At 37.5% G+C, this 24,110-nt stretch overlaps 1 protein-coding gene across 1 annotated transcript in view; it reads left to right on the top strand.

Moving 5' to 3' along the window:
* Positions 1 to 429: 429 nt before the first annotated feature.
* Positions 430 to 24,110, top strand: part of Megf9 (multiple EGF like domains 9) — a 112,766-nt gene continuing 89,085 nt past the window's right edge. Inside the window, exon 1 of the mRNA XM_075944814.1 lies at positions 430 to 1,186. Within this exon, the coding sequence (XP_075800929.1) occupies positions 598 to 1,186 (589 nt within the window). The 5' untranslated portion in view covers positions 430 to 597. The remainder of the gene's footprint in view (positions 1,187 to 24,110) is intronic.

The following is a 24,110-nucleotide window of genomic DNA, read 5'->3' as shown; positions in this document are numbered from 1 at the left end:
CCATCGCCGCGACGCAGCCCGGTCCCCGCCCGAGTCGGGGTACCGCTCCGCGTCCCCATTGTTCAGGAGGGCGGAGATACTGCCCCCAGGGGACTCCCCGCCCCGGGTCCAGATTGGAGCCCAGTGGAACAGATGACTTGGCCGGGTGTCTGCCGCGCGGGGCGCGTCCTTTGTCTCCTCGGCGGCGCCGGGTGCCCGAGGCCCGCGTCCCACTCTGTGGATAGACAAAGCCGGGGCAGCCGCGAACCGGGCCGGCTCCAGCGCCGCTCGCGCCTCCCGACGTCCCGCCTGCTCCCTTCTGCGTCCTCTGATTGGTCCGCGCCGTTACAAAGAGGCCGGGGAGCGGGCGGGTCACGTGGGTGGATGCGGCTTCCTATTGGTGGACCCTGGCTGTCTATCGAGGAGGGCGGGCAGTGCGCGCTCCGCCGGGTCTCTCCCTCCGCTCTGAGGCCCGCCCGCGGGGCCGGCCGCCTGTCAGAGGGAGGTGGCGATGGTGCGCCCGGTGGCGGCAGCGGCGGCGGCGGCGGCGGCGGCGACGGCTTCCTTGGTCGGACGGCAGGGAGGAGAAGATGACTGACCGACCGACCGGATGAATGAATGAATGGCGGAGCCGAGCGCGCCATGAGGAGCCTGCCGAGCCTGGGCGGCCTCGCCCTGTTGTGTTGCGCGGCGGCCGCCGCCGCTTCAGCTGCCTCGGCGGGGAATGTCACCAGCGGCGGCGGGGCGGAGGGGCAGGTGGTCGTGTCGCCCACCCCGGGGCTGCGGGACCAAGATAGCCACCCCTTCCCTAAGGCCGCGGCTCCCACGGCGCAGGCCCCGCGGAGCGGCCCCCCGCGCAGCACTGTCCGCAGAGCAGGGGCTGCGACCCCGCCAGCCGGCTCCCCGGAGACCACCCCTCTCCGCCCCACCGCGCCACCCGCTGCCACCACCTCCCCGGTTCTAGGCCCTTCGCCCGCCACCCCTTCGGAGGAGGGACGCACTCCCGCCACCCAGCCACCACCCTCCGGACCCGCGCCCAGCACCCTTGAGAGCACAGCTGGCCAGGTGCCGACCACCCCCATAGTCACCACCGCTCAGGCTCCCAGCACTGCCGGGACCCCGACTGCCCAGTCCTGGAACAGCAGCCGCCACAGCAGCGTCCCGCCCACCGCACCTGCCACTGAAGCCCCTGCGCCTCCTCCCCCAGGTGAGTCTCGGCGCTTGCTCGCTCTCTGTCCTTTCCCCAGGCACTGCCCGTCTTCACCCCGTTCTGGCCACTTCGTGCCCTATAGACTCCCAGGGAAAATCCAGGCTCCAGCTAAGACTCAACACCAATCCTCCAAATCTAGAAAGCCTTTTGTCCCCCCTCACCCGGTGCTGTGCTCCATCCAGAGGGAAAGGCTGCTTAGTGCCTCTTCCTAAAACAGGGTTTTCTGGCTTTTATCAGAGTCCCAGAATGGCCACGAACTTTTAGGATCCGCTCAGAAAACCACCCTGTTTGGGTTATTTGGGGGAAGTTTGAAAGCCAGAATGGTGCTCTGTCAACCCCCAGGTAAAAACCTGAAAGGATTCCTCCGAAGTTCCAATTTCCTCGTTTCTTTTTATTGGTGTAGTTAATAGATGCTGGTGTGTGTGTAGAGGGGTTGGGGGTGGAAGACATACAGAGTGAATTTTGCCTACAAACAGGTCACTTTGGGACCTGAAATTAAAAATAAAAATGGCATTGTAATCCATATCTTCTCTGCAAGAGAAGTAAGTAGACTTGTTAGATTATTTGGGACAGGTGTGTATCTAGGTTGAGCACGTTTATAAATTAGGTTAAATCCCTTCCTTGCACTACTTCATTTTGTCTCAATTCCAAGGTCAGTGCTTGGGCAAATGCCATTTAAGCAAGGATGTCCATTTTTGCCTGTTTAAATCTAGGATGTGCCTTACTGCTGATGTTGACATGCCAATTTCTGTTTGCGCTCACAGTAAGAAATACAGCTCTTCTGCTAGTGAAACTCTTCAAGCAAAGTTAAGAGGCAACTGCCGTTCTTTCGCCCTTTGTATCTTAAGTGGGCCAGGAGCTTAACCCATAACTCCTACCTCTCTAAGACATTTGACAAGTGTCTGAGATCCTTTGCTTTGCATTGGGGTGGAGATTTGCCTAAAGCACTTGTCTAGCTTGATCTGATCATTGACCTAATTCTTTGGCTCAGTGGTTTACTGGGGAGTCAGGTATGGACTTTGGACTATAATTGAGCTGGTAGAGGATTTTCCCAGATAGTTAAGTCTTGAATTGTAGTTGGAGCTTGGCAAAGGCATAAGTAGGAATGCAGATTATTCACCCCAAGAAGCCACATTTGGATCTCTTTCAGTTTCAAGGAACATATTAACCAGCCATTTTTTTTAGACCTGAAATACTTTTTGGCTTTTATAAAGAGATTGACGTATTACTGAAGTTAGACTAGTAGTTAAGTGTAGACTCTGAAGTCCATTTTTAGGTTTGAGTTAGAGCTTATTTCCCCCCTTTGCCCGTGTGAGTATGAACAGGTCCTTAGTCCTTGTGCTCTCACTTTCTTCAGTCTTGAGATAAAGGTTATCACAGTCCTTATAGGTTTGCTGCACAAATTATGTAAGCTGGGCTGAGTGTGTATAGTGATATACTGAGGAAGCAGAGACAAGATCAGTTCAAAGCCAGCCTTGACTACATACCAAAACTCTATCAAGAAAGACAGAAACAGGGGAGAGAAGTTAGGAGAGCAAACAATATTTCCCTAAGTTAATGCATACCTAACTAAAGCTTAGAATAGTTCCCATGCACACCACGTGTATGCCACTTTTCGCTATGACCAGCTCTTTTCTGATCAGAAAATTATTAGAGAAGCTGAGTGGAGATTTGTGATTTTTATACTTTGTTTTAATAACAGAAAAAGAATATTAGAATCTTTAAAGTGTTAAGCTTACAATATTTAAGTAGAAATTGCATGTTTTTGTTAATATCTGATAAATACACTTGAGTCATTTCACTTTTATCATTTTAAGTTCAAAAGAAATAATGAGAACCCTACAAAGAAAATGGTAAGCATCACTTTATCGCTTCTCTAGTTCCATTCCCCAGAGGTTACTCTTCTTAGCAGTTTGGTGGAGCTTTAAAAGAATGCTCTGGGCATATATCAACGTAAAAATACTTTAACATAATTTTTAGGGCTCAGGAATAGAGATTTGCTTGGTTTGCACCCTCTCTGACACCATCAAACTTAATCAAATAGTCTGTAAAAATTAAAATGCAATAATTCTATACATATTGTTTCAACTTAGTGTATTCACTTAACTAAGTAGCATAAAACTTAATTTTTTCATGTCAGTACTTAGGATCTACCTTATTCCTTCCAATAGTTGTGTTTTTCATTGTAAATGTACACAGAATAAGGAGACTTGTTTAACAAGTTCCTTATTAATTTATTTAACTGGTTCCTAATATATATACATAGATTACTTTGAAAATCACAGAGAAGAATTCTTAAGTCTATATGTATTTATTATGTTCTCTGATACTTTGATACCAAATCAATACATATAATTCAAATCAACTTGACGTGAAGCAAAGCTGGGGTGATGAATATTTCCCAATCTGAACCTTCAGTAGTTTCCACGTTCTAATATTCATATGGTTGTCTATCTGTAGCAAACACGTTCAGGACATCAAACTGAGGTCATTCACCTTCGTTTAAATAGTCTGTAATTTATACTCTTCTGTGAATTCATTCTGTTGTCTATATTTAGTTCTCAGAGACTCAACTGACTTTGTGGCCTTCTGGTAGGCAATTTTAGCCTTACAGTGATATAATTAAGTGGGACTTTTTAATTGTAGCATGAGCTCCATTCTACTTTAGATAGTGAGTATAGCTCTTTGACAGAGGTAAACTTCTATTTGAATTTGAAAAAGCTGATTTGGCTTGCAAAGCTGGATATCCTGCCATTGGGGAAGATGGTTGTAGAATTTTATTTCAACATTTCTATGAGGACTGAGTACCATTTACTATATCATTTGGTTGAGCAGATCTTATGGCTGCATATGAATCAGTAAGAATTTTTCTCCTGGAGATTTAGCTGAAAGCTCTTACCTAACTACCAGTTAGGGCCCAGTTGTTTACAGGGTCACTGATCTGCAAACTGAAACTAATTATGGAGCAGGCAGGCCCTTTCCTCTCACAAACCTAGTACAACACTATATGGATTGTTGGATGAAGAGTGGAGAGAAATGCTGTTATCTTACTAGAGAGTAATAATCAGCAGTAAGGCCCTGAGGTAAGGACAAATGCTTGCTTGCTTGTTTGTTTTAAATGGACTTTGGAGGCAGGTAGGAGCTTAGAAGCCATTTAAAGGCCAGTATGACTTGACATTTTAAGAAATATTTCTATAGTCTTAGGTGAAACACCTCTGCCTGTACCTAACACTTGACTAGGCAGAGTCTGGGCTTTGGGAACATGTACAAGTCTGCTTTCCCTGTTCATTTCTTCCGATTTTGCAGATGTAATCGTACTCTGAGTCTTAGCTAAATAACTTCAGCATCTCCAATTGGTCTTTGACATGGTTTCATATTTCCTCACTACCCTGGTCACCTCTATTCTGAATCTTTTCAGTCTTTGTGTGTCTCTCCTAAAACAGCTGAACTGAACCTAATAATCTACTTGTACTCCAGTATAGCTCATAGCAGAGAGAGTGGTTACCATTGTTCAATACTGATTATGTGTTTAGTTCCCTAAGCACAGTTTCTTTTTTTTGGCAGCCAAATTACGCTGTTGACTCATTTACTATATCAAATATCAGACTCTTTTTTTACATATAATATATTTAAAATATATGTTAGATAAATCTTCTTTTATCTGAACTTAGAAATTATTGTAGTTTTCTAAAAATATAATCTGAAACATTTTCCAAGCTTTTAAGATTTATTATGTTAAATTCAGATGATCTTTTTCACTCCAGATTTGTCTGTCTGTTTACTCCACCTAAGTTGTTCATGACTTGCAGGGTGTTCCTATAGACCAAGTCTAAGCACAAGTCAGGACAAGTTATAGTTACCTCACTGGAAAAAGAAATTCGTGGATGTTAAAACAGTTTGGAAGGAAAGGAATAATAGTTTAGATTAGTTCTTAAGGGTCTCTCTCTTCCAGCTCTTAAGTTTTGAGATATTAGATACATATGATTCAAGGTACCCCATAAGCAATCTTAATTATTTATTTATGATTCAGACTACAAGAATAGATGTTGCTTAGCCAAGCCAGAGAATTCAGTTGAAATCTCTAACTACTATGAGGTATGAATGCAACATTGCAAATGGATTCTTTATTTGCTTGGTTTTGTTTAAGATAGGGTCTAGTTGTATAACTCAGGCTGACCTCTAAGTCGTCATTCTCTTGTTGCTGTCTCCCTGGTTTTTGAATATGCCACTATGCCTGGCTCTTTAGAATAGATTTGAAAGGAACATTCTAGAAACTCAGGTTCCTCCTAGCTGAACCAGAAAATGTTTTCTTTATCCCAACACTGTCTACTACTAAAGCCCAGAGTTGTCTTATGTGTGGTTGTGACTGTAACATTTATTTTATGAAAAAAACAAACTCTATAGGCTCCAAAGATAAAGATTTAGAGTCTTTCTTCCAAAACCTGTGTGTCTTGATATATTGGAGAATATTTCAGATTTTAGAAAGTTGGCAAATACATCATGGTGAAGTTAGGACAATATCTACTAAACAGACTAATGAAGACTTCCGTATCAACATGCACATTTAGTGGGATAAAGACCGTAAGTAACCTTGCATTTGATCAGGTCAGGCTTTGTTGACATCCACTTTCAGGGAAGGGCTTGGAGGACAGACAGCATGGTTCTTCACCTGTCTTGGAATACATGCAAGCACTTCTCTCTCGCATTTAGATAAGGTTTCACTATGTTACCTAGATTGGCCTTGTATTCAAAGACTCAAGTCATCCTTCTGCCTCAGCCTAAGTAACTAGAATTACCGGAACTCACCAATATGCCTGGATTCATAATAGTTTTTGGTGTTGGCCATTTGGCAAAAGCAAGGTAATGCAAAGTCCTAGCTCAACCATGCCAAATGAGAACAGAAAATTTTTATGGCCAATATTTCTCTGTGCCTGCCTAGGAAGGGGACTATATGAGCCAAGGCAGGATCTTCTGCCTTGGGAGAGGGACTATAGGACACTGATATTAAGAATAGTTTAGAGCTGGGGGATTCTCTGTCAGCACTTAAAGCTTTATAGGTTACCCCTCATCAGAGCTATAGTTTGGGAGCCTATCTTAAACATTGTCTCTTCCCTGGACTAGTTGTGGCTTGGTCCTAGAATTGGTCTGCATCCCTACCCTCTACACCTCAAGAACTGGAGTAAGTTAGAGGGAAACAGCATGGGCATTGGGTAAAAACATATGGGCTCCGAACACTGAGAATGCTCTGCACAGCCTTCTGCTTTGAAGACAAAATGGCATTCTAGTGGGTTCTATGTTTCTCCTGCCTCAGGGCCAGACTGAAGCGTGGGGGTGTATAAACCTTAGCACCATGAAGAGATTAAGGGTGGCTGGTGCCTCTCGATGGTGTTGTTAAAAGGGAGTCTACTTGAGGCTAATGAAGCTTCAGCTTCTTTTGGTATTTGTTCTAAATCTTGGTATCTTTTGCTACTAAGAGTTACAGAAAAAAAATATTTGATTTTGGATCTTCCACTATTTAACATTAGGTTTGAAGGCTATGAACCACTGTAATAGTAATTGCAAACATGCTGTGCTCCTGGCACAAAATATCTTACATGTGTTATTTAATCCTTTGAACAGTAAGATACTGAATTATATATTATGATCCTTATTTTTTTTTTTTGATGCTAGGGATTAAATCCAGTCACTTACACATGAGAAGCATATACTCTATGGGCTATAAGCTCAACAGTTTTATAAATAAAGAAGCAGGCCCAGAAGCAGTGCTCTTTGGAATTTATTGTGTGCTGCTCATCCATCTTTAACTTTTTGTTTTATAATGGTTTATTGCTGTGATACTAAACTATAGCTCATCTTTTTAATTAGGATTTGTCTTGCTTTTTTTTGGATATATTTGTCTGAATTATCTTTAGGACCAGACAGGGATTCTTACATTTTATTGTGTCTTATTCCTTGCCTTAGTGCCTAGTTTTGTGTAGAAATTCTTTCATCTGATTAGTTTCTGGAATATCATAAACTCCATAACATTAGTTTAGAATCTTTCAAATAAAATTTCCAGGAGGCCTTCTGGCTAGTTGAAAATTTACACATTGAAATAATCTGACTAGGTCTTTTTATCTTGATTTAACTAAAGACTCATAAAATTAAAGTACATTACTTTTCATCTCAACATTCTAAACATGTGTGCATTACCTTCCAGACATCCTGGCTCCCTTATAAAAAGAATGGACCAAAGTATTATATTGCTGTTTTTACTGATGGGCAAATTATGGGTAGAGAATTACTGCTCTAGGGACATTTCATAGAGCAGAAGTAAACAGAGATAGGTGATCTTGTTTAGCTGAAAGAAGGTTAGATAATATTTTTAGTTTTATATAGCTTTAATCTATGCTTTTTGCCATGGTCTTGATTTTTTTTTGTTGCTTTCTTTAGATATAAAAAAATCTTTATTGTTAATTTTGGCATTATGTTACAGTGTGGCTACTTTTAGGTCTTTATAAAATACAGATTTCAGTTTACCTCTTTTTTTTTTTTAGTAGAAACAGTTATACCATCTTCACTTGTACCTTTAAAAGGAGAGTTTTTTTAAAAAAATTGTGATAAAGAAGATAAAGATTGTACCAAGATCCATATGTGTTTAAATTACAGCAAATACTTACTCAAAAGTAGTAATCTTTTAGGTCTTTCTGCCCAAGTATGTCCAATAAATTATGTCAAAATAGTCTCTTTAGTAATGCTATTTTTCCATGAGTCACTGTCAGAGATCTCTTTCCCTACTTTCCTTCTCTATTTGCTAATGTTTTCAGTGCAAACTATTCCTTGTATTCCTCTTACTCTGTCTCATTCTTGGGCCCAACCCGTCTTTCCGTGTTATTTAAGGAGCCAAATTACCCTCTCTGGTGAACAATTTACCACTTTGTCCTCCTTCAGTGCCTCCTCAAAGCCTGATTCTTCTAAGAGATCTTTCTAGATGAACAAAAAGTCCTTGAAGATGTCTTGGTGTCAGGGTGCATGGGGCTGAAGCCTTTTCATGCAGAACAAAACTTGTCTGTTTTTTTTTCCTGTGACTTTGACTTTCTTCTTGATGATTTGGTTTTAGTCTACATAATGTAGATTATTAGGCCTATTTGATAAGGAAATATCATTTATATAATAAACACATGTAATTTCAGTACATAGTGCTGGAAAAAATGAAGAAAGTATTTCAAAATGGAGACTATATGTTGTTGTTGTGTTTTACTTTTTAATGTTGGGAATCAAATCAATTTTGAATACTGGAAAAGCATTATCACTGAGTCATATATCCAATCCTGAAGTTTTCATCATTTTTCAGCCTTCCATTCCTTCTAAGGAACAATAAAGAAAAAAAGAAACTTTCCTAACAATAAAATATAAACCTTTTAAGGAGCAATTTCCCTTTTCTGTTTATGAATAATAAGGCTACTTCTTGTTATATTGATTTGGTATATGAGGCTTAATTTGGTCGAGAAACAAATATTTTCATCTTTCAAATGACAATTTTCTCTGTAGAAATAAAATTAATGTTAATAGTGAACCGAATGAACCTAATAATTAACAAGTATGGTTCTTGAAATACTCAGCATCCTCTAGCGTTTTCCATCTATCTTAGGTTAATTTCTGTGTATTAAATGAGTGTAAAAAGGCTTAGTTCCTGCCCTCCTTTGATCCTTTTATTGGTAAGTTGGTAGGTTTCACACTTGATCATTTTTATTTCTAGCTGTTGTCCTTGGAATTTGTTTGTTGAGTTTAATTCTTTGGCTGGTTTTTAATTTTTTTGGCTCATATTTCAATAGCAGAAAGATGGTGGTTAGAGATTATGATTGTCTACCTTTCTTTCCTTGACACTAAATAGGGTTCAATATAATAATGAACCAGGCATAATTGAAAATAAATGGTGCTGAAGATAACAAGTGAAGCAATGGAACTAGATTGGGAAACTCAAGTAAATTTCTCTTTTTCATTTTAAAATATTTTTTAGGGTTAGGAATAATAGGAATCTGTTTGTAAATATCTTAATCTACTTCTTCAGCTGTGTTGCCCCAAATGAAATTGCTGGTATAAAAGAAACTTCCATTTTACCTCTCCTTTCTTGTCTGTGGCGAAGAATATAGAGTACTTATATGGCCAATTGCTTGTCAGGAATTTAAAATATGTATCATCACTTCTTCAACAAGAAAGGAGTTAATGTCATCATCCTCGTTTTATAGATGACAATCCTGGGACTCAAGAAGCTGAAAAGGAAAGATCAGTGAGATGACTCAGCTGATTGTTGAACCCAATAACATGGGTTCATTCCCCTGGACCCTTGTGGCAGAGGAAGAAAACTGGCTCTTGCAAGTCTGATTTCCACATGTATATGCAAGCACACTCTTATGTGCAACCAAGCATAAACACCTCATCCACCTATACACTAAATAGATAAATTTAACAAGAGGGGAGGAAGGAGTTGACTCCGACAGTTGTCCCACAAATGATCTCCACTCACTCAGCATGCTACATAAATAAATAAACGTAATTTTAAATAGGTTATTTACATTTATATCTCCACTAATTAACCCCAAGTAAAATTTCATTATTTAGTGATGAAATAAATGGAGTGATTGGTAGTTAAGAGTAGGCATGCAGTATATTCTTGAGGAAAATAATGTAATCATGATTTTTCTCTTTTAAAATAAAGTTCCCTCTAACTTTTCCCTTTTGATTATAATAGTAGGGCATGTGGAACTCTGAGAACTCACATATATTAAATCAATTATTCATTTTTATGACTTGGAATTTTTCATTCTATCTTTCTTAGTTGAAAGAAAAGCTAAAGTAAACAAATGAGAATCTGATGACTTTTGTGGAACAAAAAGCTAAGTTAGAAAACAGAATCCTTGTCTATAAGATATAAGGACTTGGGGCCCTTTTACTAATCTCACAAGTTGCGCAAATAATTTCATCTCTGAACATGGCGAACAATGAGGGCTGATGAGACGCCAAAGACAATGGCACGTGGTTTTGATCCTACGCAATCTGCTGGCTTGGTGGGAGCCTAGCCAGTTTGGATGTTCACCTTCCTAGATATGGACGGAGGGGGGAGGACCTAGGACTTACCACAGGACAGGGAACCCTGACTGCTCTTTGGACTGGAGAGGGAGGGGGAGAGGAGTGGGAGGAGGGGAGAGGGGTGGGAGGAGGGGGAGATGAGTGGGAGGAGGGGGAGAAGAGTGGGAGGAGGGGGAGGGAAATGGGAGGCTGGGAGGAGGTGGAAATTTGTTTTTTTCTTTCTTTATTGTCCTTTTATCAATAAAAAAAATATATTAAAAAAAAATGAGATGAGACCTCTGGCTTGTAAATTGGGCTCTGTGGGTATTTCTGCTTCCTCAGGTGTTTTTGGAGTCCAGTATTGGGATGCAAGAGGTGAAGTGGGTTTACTCGTGCAGTTATCAACCTCCAGTGCCGACTTCTCACTCCATACACTAGCTTCCAGTCAGCTTTGTTCTCCTGGTCTGTATGATGAGTACATTCTTTCAGTGGAGATTTAAATAGGAATTCTACTACTCTTAAAAGTTTATGGTAAATAAATTGTACTAGTTTCTGAATTATTATATAGTCATTAAAAGTCTTTCACTGGGGTAGCAAAATACATAGGAAAGAGATCTACCAAAATAGTAATTGATAAAGAGTTAAGTAGGGGGATTGTGAGTAAATTTTAAGTCTTTTCTTTGTGTTTTTTATGAAATTTCCAAGTTGTTTTTTTGTTTACTGTATCCAATTTTAATTCTGTAGTCATAACATAAATATAAAATGAGAACAATGGACAATAGTTGTAATAAGCATGATAAATCTCTGTGTATAAGAGATTAAGTCAGATTATATCACACAAAGTCATTTACCTACAATTCTGTAGTAAATTTGATGTGCATCTGAGATATTTACTCAGCATCAGTGAGAAGTAATTCTGAAGAAAGCATCTGCTGAAGATGCTATCTTGATATAAGAAACCTACTGAAACCTGACAAACCTTAGGTATGTAGATATGATGGATCATATACATTATACACACACATATGTATGTGTGTGTTCTTTTGGGAAGATTAACTGTGTGTTCTTTTTATTTTTTTTAATTTTTTTTTATTATTATTTTTTGGTTTGTTGAGACAGGGTATCTCTGTAGTTTTGGAGCCTGTCCTGGAACTCTTGTAGGCCAGGCTGGCTTCGAACTTACAGAGATCTGCCTGCCTCTGCCTTCCGAGAGCTGGGATTAAAGACATGCGCCACCACTGCCTGGCTAACTTTGTATTCTTTACGAAATCTGAACATAGGAAATTTGGTCTTTTCTCCATTTTATTCAGTTTAAAGGATTGAAATATGCGCTTTAAAATCAACTTATCTTTCACTTGTATAGAAATTTATTCAAAATGGAACAAAACCTTATTTAAAACTTGAAACATTTCAGCTTCTAAAAGAAAAAAAAAGGTGATATCCTTCAAAATGGTAGGGTAGACAAGAACATTTTTAGTAGAATACTACTATCACAGGAACTGAACTCAGGTATCAGTAGATAGGATGTCATATACAGTGAAAGAAATAACCAGCAGAGCAAATATCCCACATAAGGAGAGAAAATCCTTACCAGCTGAACATCAGACAAGGGGCTTAAAGCCAGAATTTGGGAAGAAATGCTGAAATTAAATACCAAGGAAATAGCCATTTAAAAATGGGCAATGAAAATATATACATTTAAAAAAAACACACAAATGTCCAATAACTATTTTAAGAAATGTTCAGTATCCCCACACATTGGGAGAATGTAAATTAAACTATTTTGAGATCCTACCCAGACTGGCTATCATAAATAAATATGATAACGCATATTGAACAGGTGTGGAGAAAAAGAAGTCTTATATTCTGTTGGTGGGAGTGCAAATTAATATAACCATTGTGAAAATTAGTTTGGATTGTTCTCAAAAATTTAGAAATAGAACTAGCATATGACCCAGCTATTTCATTCCTGAACTTATACCCAGAGAATCCCACAAGCTACCACAGAGATAGCAGCCCCATGTTTATTGCTACTTTATTCACTATAGCAAAGAACTGAAGTCAACCTAGTTGTCAATCAACAGATGAATGGATAATGAAAATTTGCTGGGCATATAAATGAACACTATTAGAATGTATAATATTAAATATGGCCAAACAATTTCAGAAATGAAAAATATGTTCTCCCTCATATGCATAATCTGGCCAATAATATATATAAATATGTAAGCAATATGCATGTGGTACAGTATAGCTTGTAGAAAAGAAGAAAGGCTAAATATTAGGAGATGAGGAAGGATTGTGTACAAAGTAATGGACACAAGTTATGAAAGAGGATATAAAACTAATTGTTTTTCTGGTTATAATTCTGTCATTCATATTTAACTTTTGAAACTAAATAAATACATAAAAATATATTTGATAGTGAGACTGTAAAATCCAGTCTGAAGCTCCATAACTTCTGTTCCCAGTGCTATTCTAGCTGAATATAAGTTCATTGAGTTGTACGGTTTGAGGGTCTGGTTAATTTGGATGTGTCATTTTTATTTGCAATTTTAAAAATATATAATAAAATTTAAAGTAAGAAAACAATTAAAAATTATTTTATTAAAAACACACTGTTTAAATTAAAAAATATTTTAATTCATGGCATTGTTCACTGTCTTTACCAATAGTAATCTATAATTTTTTCCCCTTAAAGATACAGAACCCTCTAGAATCTTGGTTTCAGTCTGCCCATATGGTTTGCAGTTATATCAGATGGGTTGCTTTTATACTGGTAATAGAACAGCTGTTCTATAAGATGCCTTGCCAAGGAGACAACTAAGCTCCAAGGAAAGGAGAAATTTATTCATTTGGAAGAAGGAATGTATTCTGCCTAGTCAAAGAGAAAGTGATAAGGAAAAGGAATGTTTTCAACTTGCAAGAGGAATGCTAAATAACATTTAGTTAGTCAACATTAGGCCCTTGAGATAACTGATTTTGAAAGCATATCTCAGTCTTGCATGGTTCTTAGCAACTAGCATATTTTCAGGGATCTTCTTACATTTTCATGATTTGTTTTAAACCTGATTCCTTTACTTCATGTATGTGGGCAGACAGGAGAGCAGTGATCAGGATATGATAGTCACAAGTTCCTTTTTAATGTTCATAAAATGTGATTTTTTTTGTTTTAGTATATTCTAGGAAATGTTTGGATATTGGCTACTGTGGAGGAAATTGGGAGAACTGAATAGTTTTTTAGGTGTTGTTCAGCCTTGTCAGTCATTTATAGAAATGAAATACAGATGTAGGCAGGGTTATTGGAAATAAATGAGACTGAAGTAGGGGTGCTCTGCGTTCCCGTGTGCTCTTCTGTCCTCTTTTCCCGTTGAGGCCTGATTAAATGAGGATGGCAGGACTTTGCTGCTGTGATTTCTCATCTGCTTTATGTTCCTTACAGTCCTAGTTCTGTGTGTATAGCAGTAATAGTACAAACCGCCACCCACTAACAATGTGTGGGATAATGAATAGCTAGACAGTGCACCAAATACTCAAAGCAATTTGGCTGTTGGGTATTATTATACTGAATTGTTGGTGTATTGCCTAAAAACCTATCCAGTTTAACTGGTTTTAATTTTTATGTTAGTTTGTTGTTTCAACTTGTCCACAAACGCAGGGCTGAATGGTCCAGCTAATCAGTGGAATGGCAGTCAGAGCTAAATTCCAGTCTTTCTTTCATTGATTCTGTATGCTATATAGAACACATTTTCTGATGTTCTCATATCTTAGTTTTTCTATCCATAGAATGAAGTATATAGTTTCCAGTCTTCCAAGGTTTTTGAGCAGTAAAATATATGTCAATTTGGGTTTTTCTTAACCAGAAAGTCTTTATAGAGTTCAAGCTCTTTTGGAGTATTTTTCCAGATTACATGGATTATATTTGTTTATAATATAACGTGAATTAAGATAGCTTTGTTAAAAAACACCACATGTACAAATTTATATGTGACTTTATGTTATGTTTTATAGTGTGTCTGGTTTACTCTTTTGTATAATAAAGTATGCTATTTTTTTAAAAGTTTGGGATACTTTAGTGCTATTCTTTATTTCCCTGATGATATAAAAATAATAAATTAAGCTTTATAGGTATTTAGTATTATTTCAGTTGATTTTTGAGAGGTTTTGCTTGGTTTCAATTTTGGGACAGGGTCTTGATATCTTACCTGAAATTTCACTGAGTGAAAATAGAGTAGCCTTGATCTTAGATCTTCCTGCTCCAGCCTCTCAAGTTCTGGGATTATAGGCATGTGCCACTAGGTCTGGCTCATGGTTGTGCTGTTTTTAGTGGATTCTGTTTAACCATTTTTTACATTTAAATATATAAAGATATATTCATTTTAGAAAATGTAAGCAGTTATAAAGCTTAAAAGTGGACCCAGTTATAATGACATTTTAGTGGTAACCACAGATGTTTTTTATTAACATTGTTTTTCTCTCCTTCCCTGTCACTGAGATAATTCTGTATGGATATAAGGTATAGATACCATCCTTTCACATTTTAGTGTTTTAAAATGACATGGTTTCCAATTGAAGTTGAAAGTAGAAACTTTGGTCTTATTATGTTAATTTACTTATCAAACTTTGAGAGCTTGGTATGTTCAAATTAACATATTGTTGCTTCCTTATTTTTACAGGAAGAAATCTAACCTATAAAGCTTTTTATCACTGAGTTTAATATTTTATTGCTATGCATATTGCTCCATTTCTCACAGCAATAAATGAGATCACTTATTTGTTAAGAAAACAAAAATGCAAGTTGGATTCAGCACTCTGAAGTCAAAGATATAACAGATCTACATGGGAAAATTTACCTTATTTAAATAATTTATTTGTTCTCCATAAAGAGTACAAATCTATTTTAGACAGTGACCAAGACTCTGTATGATACTTTGCTTGGTGTTCTCAGGCAGATCCAGATCAGTCACTTGCTTTTTTGTGTTTCTCCAGTACAAAAATGCTTTTTCTTGGGTGCAAGGCGACCCATGAAGCCTAAAGCTGTCTGGAACCAAGCCTGGCATGTGGTATTTTCAGTCTTGTGGTGAGAAGCCAAGGTACCCATCTGCCCAGCTCATTTATTGCCAAACGCTTAGGTGCTATGCTGAGGAAATGGCTTAAATGTAGCTCTGTCCCTCCAGAAACTGGTATTTGTCTTAAAAAATCATCTGTACTTTCTCAATTTTGAACTTTGAAATCAATATAAATGATATAAGTGAATCACATAATGCTATTGAGAAAGGATTAGATTAATTAATGATGTAAATCAATTTGACAGTGTTAAATAATTTGCGCTTAGATTAATAGACACCACATACTAAATACTCAAGATTAGCTTTAATTATTATTAATATTGCTTTATTACCTATCAGTAATGTTTGGGTAGCATCAGAGAGAACATTGTCTATTAATTCTAGATTAATAAACTTATCATTTTCCTTGATAGTCTGATAAGACTGTTATAATCAGGAAGACATACACATTGTCACAGACCAAACTTCTCTTAATGATGTTTCTAATATGCAGAGTAGGATCAGTGTTCTCGCAAAGGTTATGGATTATCCTTTAGAGGGACCCAGTTCAAGTTAGAATCATCCCATGCCATGCTGTCAGACATGACAGTACTGGTACTGCTTAGCACTGGGCTACCTAGAAACTATTTTCAAAACACAAGTGTAAGTACTCAGGAATAAGAGGCAGGAGGATCATGATACCAATACCAGCCTCAGCTACATGAGACCCTACCTCAAAACAAACAAACAAAAACATAGAAGAAAAAGCAACAGCAGCAAATGCAAATGTAAGACTCTTAAGAAATCTCCGGAATAGCCACTGTCCAGTCTGGTAGAAGTACATGCCTCTGGGATCTTTTGTTAGTATCAGGCCATAGTCACAAATGACCTAAGAAAGTGAAAGTCAGAGTACATGTGTTCAGTTCTGTATTGGTAGCATGTTGTTATTCTTAAAGAATACAAAATACACTCTGCATGTAACAAATGCAAATTATTCAAGCTCCCTGGACTTCAATACTACCCCTGTAACATGAGTATAATATTGCTACTTAATAGAGTTCTTGAGTGTTAGCCGTATCATTTAAACCCACTTCTGCCTGACTCCACAGTTTATGCATTTTTTCCTCTGACTAAATTGTATTATATTGCCAAAGCAGATGGGAGTAGCAGAAAATGGAATAAAGCATTAAGTGGGTACAAAACTCATTTTGGCTTCTGATTTTCTCACCTTTTTTAGCCTCCCCCAGCAAGCTCATATTTCTTTTTCTTTCTTGACACTTGGTTCCAGTTGTACACAGTGATCCGATCCATGTTTGCTTTCAGTAGCTCCTACAAAAATCAAAATTAGATCAAAGAGTCTTTCTCAAAGGCAGATATGGGTGCTAAGTAGGAGTAGAGAGAGGAGTTGGTGGTGAGAATAATATGAGGACAAACAGGTGCATGAGCATGGAAATGTAGAATAGAACTGAGAAGTAACTGAGATTTTCTTTCAACTCCAGACGGTTGAGACCGACTATGTCATTCTTGTTAGAATTTGGCAAGCGATACCACACACTGTGAAATGGAAGTATTGATTGTTTTTGACTGACAATAAGACCTTTCATAATTAGCATAATATGGACTCTAGATTAAGATGCTGATGTATCATAACATTGTACAAAAGTCCTAGAAGACTCCTGCTTGCAAATATGAGTCAGACTTCTGCCAGTTACTTCAGGTTACAACCATCTCCCTATTTAATGAACTTCTCAGAGAAAAGTTAGTTTCTCTTGGGAAAAGGAATAGTTGGTGTTTCAGCTATAGACCCAGCTCCATCTGATACACTCACAAAACATTGACACATACATATGTGTAAATTTTTGGAGGGTTTGTTTGCTAAAAAGAATTGAATAGCTTCAGTGTGTGGGGAATCGATATTCAACAATTATACTATCACACCTGCAAGTGGATAAGAGCAGTGATCAGGTCCAACTTCAGATGTAGAGAACACATATATAATACAAAACCAAATCATGTCATTCTCCTAATTAATAATTTAATATTTATATTGTAGTATAATAGTCCTTCAAGTAAGCAGTAAGTAATCTCAGCCCATAAAGTTCAGATTGTTTAATATGATTTGAAAGTTCTTCATTATCTCTCTTTGTCTTCAGGTCCTACATCCCTTTGCTTGTGCTTTAGACTAGTAGAATCCAACTGCCATATTTAGTGTCATATACATACTTTATGTCATCATTAGTAGTACTGGAGCAGTCGTCTGTGGAGATCTTTCTCTATGTCAGACACTAAGCTTTAGATCAGTTGCGTGACCTCATTTAATTCTCAAAAAGTATAATAAGAAATGTGCATTATCATCCCACTCTGTTAAGCTGGAATTGAAGTTTTGGGATTTTAAATAGAATGAGCAGATTTTTTATGGCTAGTAGAATGTTGAACCTTGATTTCCATTCAAATCTTTCTAGCCCCAAAGCCTGCTTTCTTAATCATTAAGCTAACTAGACTATTGCTTCTTTTTTTTTTGCCATTCTTCTGCCTGGAATATCTCTCTCTTCAGTTTAAATAGGAGTCTTATTTGTAAGTATCATAAATTACATTCTGATTAAACAGAAATGGAGTTTATTACAAGGATTTTGAGGAATTCACAAAATTTCCAGGGGAAACAAATGTAGGTCATGAAGCTGACAGTGATGCCTGATCACACCACCAAATGGGCTGCAGACAGTGCCACTGCGTGAGAACACTGCTCCCTGGGTACTGACCCTGATCGTAGGCTCTGCTGCCCATTGTCATACTAGATCATCCCCTCCTCAGCCACCAGAAAGGGCCTCATGCCCAGTCTTTGAATCACTAGTTTCTAATTTTAAAACAAGGATGATAATTTGATTGTTTCATTTTCTGTCACTGTGTATGTCCTGCTTGCAGGGAAGGCCAAAAAAACAAGACTCTGGCTTGAACCACTTGGTGGGGAATCAGGGCTAAAAAATGTGTATAATTCCTTTACAGAGACAGGGATTCTGAAGTGGTGGGAAATTATAATAGCAATCTGCTGAAAAGAATGTCAGACATAAAAAACATCTCTTCCAGAGTCTAACAAACTTATTTGTCCTTGAAAAACACCATTCATGCTGCCTTTTTACTACAATTGTGTCTTATAGGTTGTAACATTTCTGAATATATGTTAGGATTACTTGTTTTAAAGGACTGTTGTTTTAATATCAACAGTCTGTGTACTAGTTCTCTGTCCTCTTATCTGAAAGTCCGTTCTTTATTGCTGTTTGCACTTTGAAATCATCTCATGTTTAGCATGGAGGGTTATATTGCACTGGGGTGTACTTTCTTCCCACCTCCACCTCTAGAATGTCATTTCTATAAAGACAGCCCCCAACACCCAAACACAGGCTCCTAGATTAATTTTCCATGTATGTAATTCCTCAGTAATTATTGGATAGGAGAAAACTCCTGAGATAAATTATTTACCTTTGAGAATGAAACCGTAGTCAGAGAGACCTTTGAATGAGTATAGCCAGTTCAGAGCATTGTGTCATAGTTTCCAATTAAGCTATAAACAGTAAGTGGGTGGAAACAGCCTATTCTCTTTGGTTACCTCTTCCTCCTATCCAGAAGCATAACCAGAAAAGGGTAATTGTGAATTTTCCCGCAGATATGCTACTATGGTCTCTAGCAAAATGACCTGAGGGTACTATTCTTGCTCTATACAAACCCTTGTATCCCTTCTCCATTATAACCAGCTTTATTCATGATTATTGTCTGTTCTTGAGGAATAAAGAACTGTTGTGGAAACTGCCTTGAATTTATGTTTTTAAAAAATAACCCATTGAAAATAGAGACTGGGAGATGTCTCAGTGCAAGGCCTGAGTTTGATACTCATTACCAGTGTAAAAAGCCAGGGTGGTGTTGTAGGAGGCAGATACAGGAGAATTCCTAAGGCTCACTGAAGCCACACCAGCTGAATATCAAGCCCCATGGTTAGAAAGGGACTCTATCTCAAAATACAAGGTTGAGATCATGGAAGACACCTGACATCAACTTCTGGCCTCAATATATAGATACATGCATGAATACATACAAATACTATCCTATAAGAACATGTACACACACAAAATTAAAATTAGAAACTTTACTTGGAGAAATGGAGTTTAATAATTCTGAAATTAACTTTTGTAAGAGTGGTGGAATAGTAGAAATACAGGCTGGAATTTTGTGCCTTTTTTATGTTAAGTGTTTTGGCATGAACAAAAGTATGATTTGGTTAGATTGAAAGGGAGCTTTCAAGTTAACTTGAGAATCATTATTAATGACAGCTATCATCTCTGAAGCTTTGGGCTGTGCTGCTTACCTAATGTCCTCATCTATAAAATGGGCATAATGGGGATTAATATGTGAATTAAACACTAATATGTACAGCACCTAAAATTTCTGACATAAACTGGCCTTGTAAATATTAGCTGTTCTTTTCACTGCTGTGTTTTGGATACCTGCTTGCCCTTTTTTACACCCAATTCTTAATTCTTCTGTACATCTAATACTTCCAATTCTGGTGATTAGTGATGCACTATCTGCTACAGTGAAGAACCAGAATCTAAAATGAGGTTAGGTTGTTTGCCCAATAATCTGGTGGCTGAGAAGTGCTAGTTATGGAATTCAAACTCATATATTTTTTGAAATTTTTCTGTAATGGCAAAATTACATGCTAGAAAGAGATTTAATTTAATGCTCTCTATTATCCCTTTCTTTCACTCCTGTTAGTTTTAAATGCATCATTCACCCCTTTAACATCTTTATTTCTCTTTTCTCATTTTTAGTCATAGTTTCTTTATGTCTATACCATCTGTTTGCTACTCTCTTTAGCTTTGTTCGTGATGTTTATAGTAGAAAGTTTGCAAATGATTGGAAAGAACAAAGTATATTATCCCACACTACTCTGTCAATTTTTATTTTTCTTTCTTTTGTTGTTGTTTTTTTTAGCCTAACTGGTCTGTATAGTGGTGGGTTGGTTTCCAGAGGATTTATTGCATCAGATGAGTAAATATACATTATCCAGGTTTGCCATTAAGGGAAAATATCATATGTTCATACACTGAGAGCCATTTTATCTGGTATAAAAGGTGAGGAATAAGTTGCTTAGAGCTGGAGATAGTAACAGTGAAGATACTGATATACCTCGGAAGTTTTACAACCTGGGCATGGACTTTTGTGTGCATTAATCTTAAACTTGTGCACAAGACACTTGAAATTTTTCAAGTAGATTCTAGACATTTGTAGAAAAGAAAAGGTGTTTTTAAAGTTGCTATTGCTGTTCTGATAGCAACCCCTTGCCCCCATTTATAACAACAGGTCTTTTAATGGTTTATCAGAAAGTCAACATTTGTATTTGTTGTGCTTTTTAAATTGATAATCTGTGTAACAGTATCAATTTAAAAATATATACAATTAAAGTCAGTGATTACTAGTTTTCAGGGATGATAATCACAATTGTCAAGATGTAATTAATTTGTTTCCTTACTATTTAACCAATTTTCAATGTGATCTTCCATCTTTTAACTTAATCATATAAATTTTCAGATGTTCGTTTCTCTATATGTATCTGTATCTATGCTCAATTTTTTTTCCACTATACTTCATTAGCATGCTTAAACTCCACATTCCCTTCTTATTTATTGTCATTCTGAGGATTGATCTCAGGGTCTTCAGCATGCTCAATGAGGGTTCAACCATCAGCTAATCATCCAGCTCTATATTTATTTGTGTTTATGTAATAAAGCAAAGGGTGCACTTTTGGTAATAACTTTACATTTGCTTTACTCATAGTTATTATTGGCAGTTCTTTTATTCATTCATCAGGTCTTTGTAAGTTTTCCACTAGGCACTGAGTGTTTGTTAATATAGCTACTGGGGGGACAAATAAGACAGGTTTTGCATCCTGGACAACACAGTGGAGGATGACAAAAATTAGAGGATAGACTGGTATGGGTAGAGAATAAGAGTAACAAAGAAGGGACACCCCACCCAGAGTTTTCTAAGATGTAGGAGAAGGATGAGAAAAGCTTTCTGGATGAGGTTTTCTATGAGCTGAGTCTTGAAAATAAATAGGAAATGTCCAGGTGATAGAGAAGGTGAATCTAGGGAAATTACATAGAAAAAAATGTACAGAGGTAAGAGGGGACATGGGTAGGGCATTTGGAAAGTCTTAAGTGGCTAAAACATTATTGGGGTGGTACAGAGAACAGTGACATCTGAAACTGGAATGAGTTAGCAGTGTCAAATCATGGACTGCTTCCCATGTCATTTTCAGAATTTTTTCTGAAAGCCATGATGAGTTGCAGTGTAACCCAGGAAATGAACATGGTAAGGTTTGTGCTTTGAAAAGATTGTTGTGGAAAATGCATTGTTCTTTCAAAAGTGTGCTGACTCCCAGCAAATGTAATTAGAAGCCCCTGGTTATTTCTTTTATTCTTTTCTGTCACCAATTTTCTGGATTAAAGAGCTTTGGTGCTAACATAATACTAGAGGGGGCATGAATTAGTTCTCTATCCTCTCTTGTTAAGAAAACATTTGAAACCTATTTGGCTTGTTGATATAATGTTTAGCTTAGATGATTAAAGTAAATAAAATAAAACCAATAAAGTCATTTTCTTTTATGTACATTTTACTTTCTAACCTTACTGTAAACCTATAGGATCTGGTGAGGGAACTGAGGAGAAATAATGAATTTTCTCAGGGTCATATTTAGTAATGCATAGTTAATAAGCACTATTCAATATTTTATCTTTTTTCACTTACCCCTACCATATTTCATTAGTCTGAAGTGTTCCTCCCCCTTAATTATTTCCAGTGCCAACCAAACCAAAACTAGTATTATGAGAAAATGTTGGCAAAGCACTTAAACAGTAAGAACACAGAAACCCTAACAGACCTTAGAATCACTGTAGGAATAGCAGCTTATCTATGTTCCAAAAAATAGTGCATTTGAACTGTTTTGCCATATTCAAATTAATCTTGGTGAAGAGCCTTCGTCTGGCACATATTTGAACTCTGGTTTCTTGTTCAGGAGCTCATCACAAATACAGATACAAGGAAGTATGCCATGTGAATAGCTTAAACATGACTTTATTGTGGGAAAATTGGTGTTTTTCCAAAATAAACATAATAGGATTATGACGACTTTTGCACCTATTATCCATATGGGCAAGCATTTTCTGTACCACCTGAATAAGATATTGTCTCTTTTTTTTAATTGATTTTTATTGAGCTTTGCATTTTTCTCTGCTCCCCTCCCTGCCCCTCCTGTCCCCCCCTTCAAACCTCCGCCAAGGTCCCCATGCTCCCAATTTACTCAGGAGATCTTGTCTTTTTCTACTTCCCATGTAGATCATGAATACTTTCATCTGTTTAACTTATTCTGAAATTGTTTTGAAATAAATGCCAATCATTGTATCATCTATGAATATTTCAGAATATAATTTTGAAAGAAATGGTTTTCCATTCAAAATCATACTTAAAAATTAAAATATTTCTTAAACTAATTAAATGGAGATTCAGAAAGCCGTTTTCTTTTTTAACCAAAGAAATCTTTGGTTGCTTGCTTCTAGGTACATTTAGAGGTTTGAATTGGGATATATAAAAAACATACAGTATAGTGACCTTTTTTGTACCTGCTACCCATTTGGACTGCCATCACCCCATGTTGTACTCTGCCTTAATCGATACTTCCACCCATTTACCTTGCTAAAGCTAATTGTAAGGCTGAACTTGTCCTTTATTTTTTGTTGTTATTATTGAGAATTGGTGGTTTTTGTTATTGTCTCTGTCCTTCTAAATGTCTCCTACAGTCCAACTGAGGATAGATATAGCAAGGAACCTTGGGGATGTTTTTGGTAGTGTAGGATAAAGATTATTATCCACTTTCTTAATGTAAGGTAACTGGTTCAAATAGATGGCTTACCAATATTAAGGTGTTAAGTACTGTTGAAATTTCTTATTTGAACCATGCACATCCATAAATATATATTAAATGCAAGAAGCTGTTTGTAGTTATTTTTGAGGTATAATTTTATGTGCATAAATGTCTTCCCTGCATATATATGTAAATGCACCACATATGTGCCTTGTTCCTGTGGAGGTCAGATGTTTTTGTATCCCCACAAACTGGAGTTACAGAAGGTTTTGAGTTGCCATGTAGATGCTGAGAATCAAACACAGGTCCTCTACAATAGCACCAAGTGCTCTTAACTACCAAGCCATCTCTCCAACCCCTTACATTTTTTTCTAATGCCTATTACCCACATAATTTTTATAATTATGCTACTTCTGTCTTTGAATATCTAATTTCTTGTACTTTCTTAACATTCTTCTTCCTCTGACTTACCCTACCTAACTTGAGTAACTTTAGAGCTAATATAGAAGAAATTTTGGTCTCCAACAAAGTGTCAGTTGCAACTATGAAAACAACTCAAGCAAATAGTCTATTGATAGAAGAACTTTTCATTACAAAATGTTCTTTTTAAACTCCAGGATATTGGTTACTCAGTCACTGAGGAGTCTGTACTGCCATTCACTAGCACCCTGGGTGTCTGAGCAGACCTGGATAGGAATGCGCTGTTCATTTTGAATAAGAGAAAAGGATAGGGAAACTGCCGCAAACATTGCATCGTCCAAGCCAAACATTCTATTTGTTTGGGACAAGCTATTGATCTTAGGGAATATCCTCAGATACAAAGAGGTTTCATTGTAAGTGGGCTTATTTTTACTGCTCTCTGTGGGTAAATAAAATTGTTTAATGTGTGTTAGGTCTAGTGCTGTCAGAA

The sequence above is a fragment of the Microtus pennsylvanicus genome, chromosome 13 (assembly GCF_037038515.1).
Source record: "Microtus pennsylvanicus isolate mMicPen1 chromosome 13, mMicPen1.hap1, whole genome shotgun sequence".
Classification (NCBI taxonomy): domain Eukaryota; kingdom Metazoa; phylum Chordata; class Mammalia; order Rodentia; family Cricetidae; genus Microtus; species Microtus pennsylvanicus.
The sequence above is the reverse complement of the archived record's forward strand: the minus strand, read 5'-3'. Positions and strand labels throughout refer to the sequence as shown.